Source organism: Protopterus annectens, chromosome 9.part0, assembly GCF_019279795.1.
Source record: "Protopterus annectens isolate FY-2018-M chromosome 9.part0, PAN1.0, whole genome shotgun sequence".
In the NCBI taxonomy this organism is placed as follows: Eukaryota; Metazoa; Chordata; order Ceratodontiformes; family Protopteridae; genus Protopterus; species Protopterus annectens.
The window spans coordinates 841486620-841498672 of NC_056743.1; the positions used below are offsets into that span (position 1 = coordinate 841486620).

General features: G+C 43.2%; 1 protein-coding gene across 1 annotated transcript in view; it reads left to right on the forward strand.

Annotated features, from left to right (window-relative positions):
* The window catches only part of PHF1 (PHD finger protein 1), a 2051426-nt gene that overhangs the window by 1926455 nt on the left and 112918 nt on the right, over positions 1-12053 (forward strand). The window contains exon 14 of the mRNA XM_044083522.1: positions 992-1090. Coding sequence (XP_043939457.1) covers positions 992-1090 — 99 coding nt within the window. The remainder of the gene's footprint in view (positions 1-991; positions 1091-12053) is intronic.

Genomic DNA, 12053 nt, shown 5'->3' on the forward strand with positions numbered 1-12053 from the left:
GTGAAGGAGATTATATAGAAATGAGAAATGTACTGACTGGTTCTCTGAGAGAGTAGCTGATGCATGAAATAGGCTACCAAGTTATATTAAAGAGAGCACTAGTTTAGATATTTTTAACAAAAACTTGGACACTTAATGGGAATGACTGTTTTGGTACATTGGCAGGCTACAAGGGCATTATTGTCCATGCTTAAAATATTTAGAGCTACGTATGTACTTGAGGACCCACATAACTGTGTATTGTGTGCAGGTCAGTTCCCTGAAAGCAAGTTCAGTGAATGTAGCTTCATGAAAAATTGTCCAAACTGTATTTCCTGAATCATCTGAGCAAAATTCACTATAAATGATTCAAGTGTTTGTGTGTGAATGGAGCTGTGCTCTATTATCTCTATCCTTTATAACCATCTTCAGAGTCACTGCATGTTTGAGAAAGTGGAAGCACCCCCAGCAGCTAGACTGGTTTTGCTACAATGTTTCATGACATTCTGTATGAGAAAGGGACCCTTCAACTGATTAATGCGTGTCAAAACTTTATGACTTTCATGCACATACTTTTCTTTATTTAATGTGGAGTTTTCTCTTTGCATTCCTTGTGGAATATATTGCCTTTTAGACGGAGTCCAAAGGTGGTAAAACACAAACTCCTTAGGAAAATAAAAATATGTGCTGAAACTGCATTCACTTTCTAAGGAACATCAACTCTTACTTTCTTTTAGCCTTAAAATTCTCCTGTGACAGCTTTTGTAAATAATGTAAAATAGTTCCTATAATTACTACACTTGCTTTCTTACAGCCAGACATCCCATCTGATTAGTGCAATGACATGGAAACCCTGCATTATGAAAGCAATAGAATTACATAATGCAGAAATATTACTGTTGATTTATTTGTCTTAGTTCTTCTAAGATGTCTAATACTAAGCATTAAAAACAAGTTTCTAGCATGAAAGTAGATGAAGTATAATTATCAGTGTTTCTGTGTCTTTATGCAGTTCGCCAAAGAAGATGTTTGCTTCTTTCCATCCAACTGCAAGCACGGCTGGCCACCTGAAAACTGCTTCATGTCATCATCCATCACTTCCTCAGTTCAGGTATTTAGCTGAATATGTACTTCTTTCCAGCTGGTTGATTGGAAATTACTGACTTTCAAAAAGTTGTCTCCAGGTGTCAGCTGAAAGGTTATTCAAAGAAGGACAGGGTGAACAGTGCTGTCAGTAATGAACCGTGCTGCACTTGTACCAGTGTTTATCAGTGCAGCCTTGTGGGGTATGAGTTTCATTTCAGGGAGATTGCTGCTGTAGCAGATAATATGTAGAAGATTGTTAGTTGAACTCTGCAGCTTCCCATCAAACATACTTCGAAGTACCATTGTCATTTGGGGCTGACTTTCTATTTTTATCAGCAGCTGTAAGTATAGACACAGTTGGCTTATTCTTGCTGCTATTTTCCCATCACCAAACTGCTAATGCTTTTTGAGCATTGTTTGCAGAAACTGCTATATATGACTCAGCTTATGTCCCATTTGTCAGAAAAAAATTATCAAGTATTCATGTATTGCCAGATAATTGGAAGCAATCCTCTCCTCCTTTCCCTGTTCTCTTTTAGGGTTTTCATATAGCTTTACCATATTTGCCATGCAAAGAAGATTTGGAAGGCCTATCTCAACACTAAAAGTGTTGCACAATAAATGGTAGAGACATGTTGTCTCTTCATAAAGTAGATGTTTTAGATTTATGTTCTTTATTTACATATTTTTTAAGTAGTAGTATCATGTAGTCATAGTTAAAAGAATCACAGAAATGCAGCCATTTGTGTTTTTTTGCAAGCTAAATGTACAAAGAAAGCCTTTTGTGGTGGTATGGAGGCATGACTGATATTTTGGCAAAAACAGACCATGGCCAAGGTCCCAAACCTCTAAATGACATGTTTTCTCAAACTAGTCATCTTTATTTTCCCTGTAGACTAAGACTGCAGTGATGCAACTGTCTGTTTAGGGATGTATGGCAAAACAGGAAGCAGTGTGCCTCTTGAATTATTCATACATAACTTAATTTACAGCTTCCTAGTGGCTGTTATGGAAAATGTTCTAAAAAGTATTTGGACCTAGTTTAAAAATGACTTGGAAAATGTTCTAAAAAGTATTTGGACCTAGTTTAAAAATGATTTGGTGTTCTGTGGTAGTTTGACTTTTTTCAGTAGAGCCGATCAGATATACAGCTGGTAGATTAAAGCAATGTTCATTTAAAAAGGCGTAACTTCAGAGGTGTTATTTAAAAGTTCAAAAAGCCTACTTGTTCAAGTATTGCTCAACCATTATTAAGCATGTTCACTTTTATGGTTTGTGTGCCAGCACTGAAGAGTTATCTTGTGAAAGTGAAGAAAAATTTCACAGCAAGGAATTCATAACAAAAATTGATGACCAATATAAAATAATTTATTAAATATGAAAGTTTCAGGAAGCAACCACTTTATTATTTTATCTTGATTAATTTGTTCCAAAAGTTTTGCGCTATAAGCAAGAATTACAAATGCTAAGTAGAGTTTTAGTGGGAAAAAGAATTACTACAAAGCAAGATCAGGAGAACAAAGGGGATACCAAATATGTTTCTTGAAAGATAAAAGACCTAAACATGGAGTAGAAAAGTTAAGCAGCCAATTTCCAGTAATACAGGATTACAGTAAGAAGTATCCCTTGAAACAGGAAATCTGCCCATTTTTTACAGTGACATATGCACGTTGCCTAGGTTCCCTATGAAAAAGCCATTTGATAGTGTTCAATAATTATGGAACTACATATGACAGAGTAGTTAAAAGAAATAATACATATAGCTGGGAAATATATGGAGCTCCAAGCAATATAACAGGCAGAAGACACCAGACTGAAACTGTAGAAAATTTATTAAAACAGTAGTATAAAATAATAAAAACGTGCACAGCTAAGCGCTTTCAGGCTAACAAGCCCTTCTTCAGATAATGCACAACAGATAAACACAGCTTTTAAAATATACAACAACCAATCAGAAGTTAGTATTTTACCCTCCTTTTTCTAAGGATGGATTTTAAAGGAATAACAGCATTCAGGCCTGGGGGTTTATCAGCCCCAAGCCTGATAATCCATCTAGTTTCTGCACATTCCGTATCATTAGAAACAATATGTTTCAGCATATTAAGGAAAATATAGGGCATAAGTTTTTATTTATGACCTTATGCATGATTAAGGGTAGAATAAGGGGAGGAGAGATTTCTGATAATCCCCCAGGCCTGAATGCTGTTATTCCTTTAAACCCATCCTTAGAAAAAGAAGGGTAAAATACTAACTTTTGATTGGTTGTTGTATATTTTAAAAGCTGTGTTTATCTGTTGTGCATTATCTGAAGAAGGGCTTGTTAGCCTGAAAGCGCTTAGCTGTGCACGTTTTTATTATTTTATACTACTGTTTTAATAAATTTTCTACAGTTTCAGTCTGGTGTCTTCTGCCTGTTACATTGCTTGGATTTACATTAATTACTGGCAGATTGACTTGGGTGCAAGGGACTTTTTTTGTGTTTTTCCAAATATATGTAGCTGATAGAAGAGATACATTTGCTAATGTGCAAAAAAAAAGTTATACAGATATCTTCAGCCAGAGAAAATATATAATCTATGAGACTTTTAAGTTAATAAAAACTGCAAGAAAGTTTTTCTCAAATAAATAGCTGGTGTCACCCCTGTTAACTATCATATTGACAACATACCCCTAAGAGTTGACCCAGTAGTCAGGGACTTGGGAACACACATAGACAGTAATCTAGCCTTTGACCATCATGTGTCTGCAGTAGTGAAGAAATTGTTCTATGTTGTGCAACTTATAAACAAAGATATAGCATTAAGGTCCAAGCAAGTCATTGTTCCACTGTATTCGGCATTCATCAGACCTATTATTGAGTACTGTGCCCCCTTTAGCATGTACCTAACCAAGCATATCCAGCAACTGCAACTTCTAAATAGGTTCCACACTAAAAGAATACAGGGGGTAAGTAACATGTCCTCTGCAGACTGCCTCAAGGCCGTATCCCTATATTTTGTCTCCTACAGTCTGTTAAGGGGAGATCAGTGCCTGGCATACAAGGCATTGTCAGATCCTATCCTGATGGACCTCCTGCATATCTGCAAAACAAAAAGCACCATAATTACCTGTTCTCAAGACTTAAACCTTACCTGTGATATAAATAGGACCTGCTGGAGAGACAGGTATGTATTCCAGAGACTACCCCTTCTCTGGAATAGGATACCTATTCATGTGAAGCAGAGTTCCTCCCTAACACAATTCTAGTGTAACTTGGACAATTAGGTGGGGGAAAGGAAATTCATCCTTGGTTTGGTACCTGTCTCCCAAGGTCCTGCGTACACTTATCAAGGGTACCAGAACTTGTCTGAGATTTGGGATACATGGCTAGGCTTAAAAAGGCCTTTATGATTATTAGCCTAGCAAACGCCTGTGAACCAATGAAACGTCAGAAGTATGTATAAAGAAAGCAGAATATTGCAAAACAAAAATGTAAGTGTAATAAATACATGTTTTTAAATATCTTTATCAAATCACTACATTTTAAACTACAACATAAATTTACATGTATTAATGGAAAATAAAACAAAATAACAGTTTTTTTGTTATTCTCATACAGTACATTTATTTTCTTTTTAATGATTTTAATTCACCCAACATTACTTATATTGTTCTATTCTTGCCTTTCTTAAACCTGTGGTTATTATTCCCACAAAGTCCATTTATTTCTATGAAATTTGCACCTTCCCTTTTCTAAATATCCCACATCCGGTTCTTTTGTCTAATTTACAATAATCAGAAAGGACATTTGTGTCCCACTTAACAATAATTATATATGTGGAAGTAGCTCAGTGTTGCACTACTGATTCTTGGGTCTTCCTACCGTGCAGAAGCCCACAATCAGCCTAGTATCCAGACTCTTTGGATCATCCCTAGCCGATGTCAGAGTAAAATAAGGGCTTCCATCAATGCTATCTTCAGGTCTTTATAAGCAATGAACAGGCAGCCTGATGCCTGAGGACAGCACCGTCTCCACAGTTGTCTGAATTTGATTGCGAAGGAGGAAAATCATAAGGAGGCAGACAGGGGCTGATGGAGAAAAAAGGACTATCTGCCGAGAATTCCTTTACCCCTTGTTCCCAGCAAGGGGGAGAAAATTGGTCAGCAGATAGAGGGGTTGGAGAGCTGAAGTATGTACTTCAACATTGATCTACTTGACTGGCAGGTGGATAGCTTAGTTTAGGGTAAGTTCTGATATATATTTAGGCATAAAAGATGGGTTTGTTCATAGGTTGGTACTAGGCTATCAGCCCTAGGGCCTATACAAGCCTAGACATAACAATTCCCTGGCTATTTCTTTTGCCACACTGTTTACTTCCCTGGACCCCTGTCTAGCAGGGCGATTGACGTGATCCCGGGGTGAATTTCCTTTTCCCATCCAATCGTCAAGGTTCCTTTTGAAGAGGGCCAAAGAGGCACTCTGCGTGACATGTATGGGCAATCTATTCCAGAGCCTGGGGAGTCTCTGGGTCAGGAACCTATCCTTCCAGCATGTTTTGTTTATTGTGATGACAAGGTTTAGATCCCTGGAGCATGTGGCTCTGAGGGATTGGGATTTCTTTAAGTGTAGCATGTCCAACAGCTCTGGGTTTGACATGGCCTTGTATGTTAAGCAGAGATCGCCTCTGAGTAGACGATATGCGACAGAGTACAGTTGGAGTTTTTTAAGGTGGTCAGTGTAGGGCATCTGCTTTAGGCCTGTGATTCTTTTAGTGAGGTATTTCTGCGGCCTTTCCAGTTGTTGCAGATGTCTTGAGAGGTACATACCAAACGGGACATTGTATTCTATAATGGGTCTAATGAGGGAAGAGTACAGTGGGACAATGACCTCCTTTTTTATGTTTGAAAAGCCCTTAGTGATGAGGTGTGCCACATAGAAGGATTTCCTGACTGTTGTGGCGATGTGGTTATCGAAGGTGAGACCACTGTCCACCTGTGTCCCTAAGTCTCTTATCACACTTTCAGTGTTTAGTGTACTGCCACCTATATGGTAATTCATGGGTACATGTTTTTTCTCAAAGGGGATAACTATACAATGTTAAGTTGTCAATCTCGCCTTCATTCTTGCTTGATGGGTTGCCGATCCTCGGCTCCACTGCTAAGCTCGAGAGTCACTTTTACCAGCTCGAGGCAGCCCCATATCCCATGATGCAAGGCGGTAAGTACCCAGATCTCGTTTGCCGCTTCGCTGATGAGGTCCTCCTTTTACCAGCTCCTGGTAAGTGATTGTTATATTACTACTTTTGCCCCTTTCTTCAGAAAAAACTTTAGATAATTATTTTTAATACAGTTTTAGTCCTTTTCTGACAAGATTTTCCCTGACTCCTTAAAAATTTCTAGTCAGACTTTCTCCCATCCCCCCCTTGTTAGGGTGTGTGTGTCTGTTATTGATAGTTTTATATAATTTAATTTCTTGGACTAGTGTTGTGTGTGTGTGTGATTCACTATGTCTAAGGAAAGGGTCTCAGGCTTTAAAAAGTGTGACTCGTGCTGTCAAAAGATGTCTCTGACAGACGGTCACACTTCTTTTACTGCCTGGGGCCTCTTCACCTGCAGGACTCCTGTGCTATTTGTCACTCTTTCAGCCAGAGAGTCCTGCAGGAAAGAATAAATTAATTTTGAGGGCTTTGCCGCTAAGCCGGAGGGCTCCCGGCTAAGTCGGCTCCATCTAAGACTTCAAAGTCTTCCAAGGCCCAGGCTTCTGTGTCCAAGCCTGTGGCCTCGGCTCTGACTCTTTCAGAGTCGAGATCGGCTCCGGCTGGAGCCGACTGTACTACATAAACCCGGCACCGATGGCTATCGGTGCCGATTCTGTGTCGGCTCTGATCGGTTCCGACCACCATGTGGCTCAGGCATCGGTGTCGGCTCCGATCGGCTCCGACACCTTACTTTTGTGGCTGTATCGGCTCCGGCTGGAGCCGATGCATCAGCTACCTGTCGGCGCCGATAAGTTGTCGGCTCCGACAGTTTCTGTGGTTCATCGGCTCCGATGGTTCCTTCGAGGAAGAGGTCTAGGTCCCCTTCCTTGGAGCCGATACTTTTCTCTCCTCTCGATCTTCAAGGTCATCCAGGCTTTTTGACCATGATTTAGAGAGAGTGGTCAGTAGATTACTTAAGTCACAGGCACTGGCCCAAATGCTACATAGTCCGTCTCAGCAGGCGACTATTGGTCCACACCCATTGCAGTTCCTCCTTGACTCTACCCCAGAGTTTGGAGTTGGAGTCTTGGGAATGGTTACTGCTACGGCTGAGGGACAGATACCCCTTCTGTTCCTTCAGCCTCTACTCTTATCTCCTCTTGAGACCTTCCTTATAGGGATTCGGTGGCGGGCTTCCTGGTCTCCTCCGAGGGATGAGTGGCATCGGACCCTTGTCCGAGCCCGCTCTTCCGGAGCCTCGGCCCCAGTGAGCTCGGCTCCGACATCTGCCTCGGAGCCTTCCCTTTCGGTGGGCCCTGGGTTCCTAGTTCTTGAGGCGGGTTCTCTCGGACCTCCCTGGGAGGGAGCCGAGGTGATGAAGAGTGTGCTGGCCACTGGTCTCAGCCAGCAGTCTGTTCCCTTAGCTCCTCCCTCTATAGTGCCTGTTGACATCTCTGCTACTTCTCTTGCTACAGGACCCAGAGATCCTCCGCCTCAGGTTTCCCCACTGGGAATATCCCCCTCTTCCGAGGATTCTCCTGATTTTTGGGAGATCCTCAGCGGAAGAGGACTTAGACTCCCGAGTCTATCACTTCAGATACTGACTTAGATGAGTCAGAGGGATCCCCAAGATCACCCTCTGAGGATGTCTCCTTCTCAGACATCCTAGAACTCCTTAGACAGAGGGGAAACTGGCCCACCAATAATCCCTCTGAGGATGAGTCAGTATACCTGGAGGCATTTGGATCTCGCCCCTCCACCTCCTGGGTGTCTCGGACCCCTTATGCAGGTTATTGCCCGAAAGGCGTGGGCTGCTCCTGACTCTGTAGAGCCAGTCCCTAGGAGGCCTTCTAAATTTATTACTGCCCCGTCGGGCAAGCAATTCCTCACAAAAGGTGTCCCCACATGCCATGGTGGTGGCGGCTGCCACCAAGAAGGAACTTGCAGATCCTTCCGTACCTGTCCATCCTCCTAATAAGGACTCTAGGACCATGGATAGGTATGGTAAGCGGATGTTTTCTTCAGCGACCTTTGCTATGCTGAACTACCTATGTCACTTCACCAGACTCCAAAGGGATATCCTTAAGGAGCTAGGTGAAGTTGTGCAGGATCCTACAGCTGCAGGGGCTCAGGAAAAATTGCTTCGCAGCTAGGAACCCTTAACTCCATTGCAAACTCCTCCATGCGGCTAATATCATATGCTGCTGATGGCCGCGCGCAGAGTACAGGTGTGGCTCTTAGGCGCCAAGCCTGGATGCGGCTATGTAATTGCAGATCCCTTTAAGGCGTCCTTCACAAACTCTCCCTTTGATGGGTCAGCTTTGTTTGGCCCTCAAGTGAAGGAAACATTGACCAGGTGTGAGCAGGACGGCAAAACTCTTTCTGCCGTAGGAGTCCGTTTTCCACCTTCTAGACCTTACCCCAAAGGACAGAAGGGTGGCAAAATGTGGTTCTGCAAATCCCAAGGAGTCATTCACGTGGTCAGTTTACCCCTAGAGGCAGAGGGGTAACAACATCAAGAGGCAGAGGGGTCCACAAAACCAGGGAAACAGAGAGTCTCTCTGACAAGCCCTTTCAGCATCCCTGAGATGTTGCCCGGCTGTCCCTCCTTGGAGGCAGTCGGGAAGACTATCGCTGTACCCAGAAGCCTGGCGTTCCCTCACTCAAGACAGATGGGTACAGTCGATCATATCCGAGGGTTACATAATTCCTTTCGAGGAAAGTCCTTTCTATCCCTCAAATTCCCTTCCAGATGTACCACCGGTCTAAGGGAAATTGCAGAGTTAGAAGTCTTAAAACTACTGCAAAAAGAGCCATTCAGCCAGTTACAACAGACCATTCAGAGCCGGAATCTACTCAAGGTTCTTTTGGTCCCCAAAAGACGGGAGACTGGAGACCAATATTGGATCTCAGCAGACTCAACAAGTCTGTGAGGAAGACAAGATTCGAATGGTCACTCTTCAGTCAATTCTGCCCTTCTTACAGAAGGACAACTGGATGTGCTCAATAGCTCTTCAGGATGCGTACTATCACATAAAATTCACAGGCGCTCAGGAGATTTGTCTGCTTTCGGCTGGGGTCCAGACATTTCCACTTCAGAGCCCTGCCCTTTGGTCTCACTACAGCCCCCAGAGTGTTCACCAAATGCATAGCAGTGGTCACGGCTCACCTGAGGCGTCAAGGATTCCAGGTGTTTCGACTGGCTCCTTTCAGCCACCACCAGGCATCAGCTTGTTCAAGCCAGGGATTACACAATAAATCTTTGTTCTCATTTGGGCATCTCGATCAACTTGAAAAGTCATCCTTATCGCCCTGCCAGTCTATTACTTTCATAGGCAAACTTAAACACTGTTCGGATGTCAGCTACCCTTACAGATCAAAGAGTTTCAGACATTCAAAGTCATGTCAGGATCATTCTAGCCAACAAGAAAGTACTGGCCAGAATGGTTCTAAAGGTATTAGGCCTCATGGCTGCGGCCATTACTTCTTCCCTGGCTCGCTTCTACATGCGCCTTCTTCAGTGGATGTTGTTCACTCAGTGGTCTTACCAACAACTTCCAATCGTCACCAAATTCTGGTGACACAGATTTGCAAAATCATCTTGCTTGGTGGATCACATCTCCCCAGATTCACCAAGGCAGACACTTTGTACCCCATCCCGGTAGCCACTGTCACCACGGATGCCTCCCTGATCGGGTGGGGGTCATTATCAGGGCAGGATGGTTCATAGGGCGTGGCAACCCGTTGAGTACCACCTGCACATAAATGTCCTAGAGATGAGAGCAGTGCTTTTAGCGTTGCAAACCCTCAACGACTCTCTTCCTGTAGGGACAATTGCAGTCCACACAGACAACATGTCTGTAGTTTGGTATATCAACAAACAGGGCGGAACCAAGTCCTACCCCTTGTGTCGGCGCTCAGACTTTGGCAATGGGCGATCTCCTCTCATCGGTTTCTGGTAGCAACGCACATCCCTGGGAAAACCAACATTTTAGCGGACAGATTGAGCAGAGCTATTCTCATGCCTCACGAGTGGTCTCTCAAGCAATCTATAGTGGAAGAGATTTTTCTGGAATGGGGTCGCCCGTGTTGCGATCTTTTTGCTACTCCCCAAAACAGCAAATGCCCAGACTTCTTCTCTCTCTTCCCTCTACCAGGCCATCCCCCCAGAGGCGCTCTGACCCAGGATTGGCCCCAGGGACTTCTTTATGCTTTTCCTCCATTTCCTCTGATCCCTCAAGTTATCCAGAAAGCAACCGTTTTGAGAGCCAAAATGATTCTCATTGCTCCTTATTGGCCTCGACAAATTTGGTTCCCGTTCCTCCATCGTCACCTTTTGGTGCAGCCGTGGCATCTGGACCCAGTGCCAGATCTTCTGATTCACCAATCCGGTCAGCTGCACGGTCTATACCTTCTCTCAACCTCACAGCATGGTTGCTCCACTTCCTTCCTTAGCCAGGCTTCCTTTGATCTCTAACCCCGTTAGAGACATTCTAGTAGCTTCCTTAAAATCCTCTACCAGGAGGATTTATACAAGCAAATGGAAACGATTCTCTTATTGGGCTAAAGCCAAAAATATTGATCCCTTCACTGCTCCAGTTCAGGCAGTTTTGGATTTCTTAGCGAAGATTTTTCATGCAGGATCCTCTTCTTCCACAGTGAGAGTTCAATTGGCTGCTATCTCGAACTTTCATGTCGGGTCGCAGATCACAATATTATGTCCCACAGGCTTTGTACAGCCTTCTTAATAGGAATTTTCCTCCTGAAACCTCCAGTCAGGAGTCCTCCCCCTCAATGGGATCTAAATTTAGTGCTGACATCCTTGATTCTTCCCCCTTGAGCCAGCTGCTTGTTGCTGCCTGATATTTCTTGGATGGAAAACGTTAATGCTAGTAGCTAATACATCTGCCAGGAGGGTGTCTGAACTTCATGCTCTATCGGTTCGACCCCTATTTGGTCTTTCACAAAGACAGAGTATCATTGAGAACTAATCTGACCTTTTTGCCTAAGGTCGCCTCAAAGACTAATTTGAATCAATCCATTGATCTCCTGTATTTTTCCAAACTATTCAAACAGATCGAACAAAACTACATTATCTTGATGTCCATCGCCAACTCAGATATTATTTGGACAGAACTAAACAATTTAGGAAATCCGATCAACTCTTTGTTTCCTATGCTGATAACAAGAAAGGCCTTCCTGTCTCTAAAGTTACCTTATCTAGATGGCTTTCTTCTGTCATCTCTGAAATTTATCAGCTCAGGGGAAAACAGCTGTGCTCAAAACCTAAAGCGCATTCAACTAGAAGCTTAGCTACTTCTACAGCCTTTCAAGCTAGACTTCCTTTAGACACTATTTGTGCAGCGGCCACTTGGGCTACTCCTCATACCTTTGTTTCCCATTACAAATTGGACTTGGCCTCCAGGGACAGAGCCAGTTTTGGCTCTACAGTCCTCAAGAGTCTGTTCCATTGAGCCACCCAGGATAGAGGTGCTAGGGGCGGTCCCATCAAGCAGAATGAAGATTGACAACTTAACATTAAAGTTATGTACCTACCATAACGTTCCATGTTAGTTGTCTTCTCAGGCCTGGACAGACCTTTCTACAAGAGATTGTTATGGTGAAGACCATTCAGAACTGGTCCTTCTTTCATCCTGTAGGCTTTCTTTCTTCCTTTGGGAAGTATTTATGCTGTGCTATTGCCCTTTGTCATCAAAGCGATCTGGGTACTTGCATCATGGGATATGGGGCTGCCTCGAGCTGGTAAAAGTGACTCTCGAGCTTAGCAAGTGGCCGAGCCGAGATCGGCTC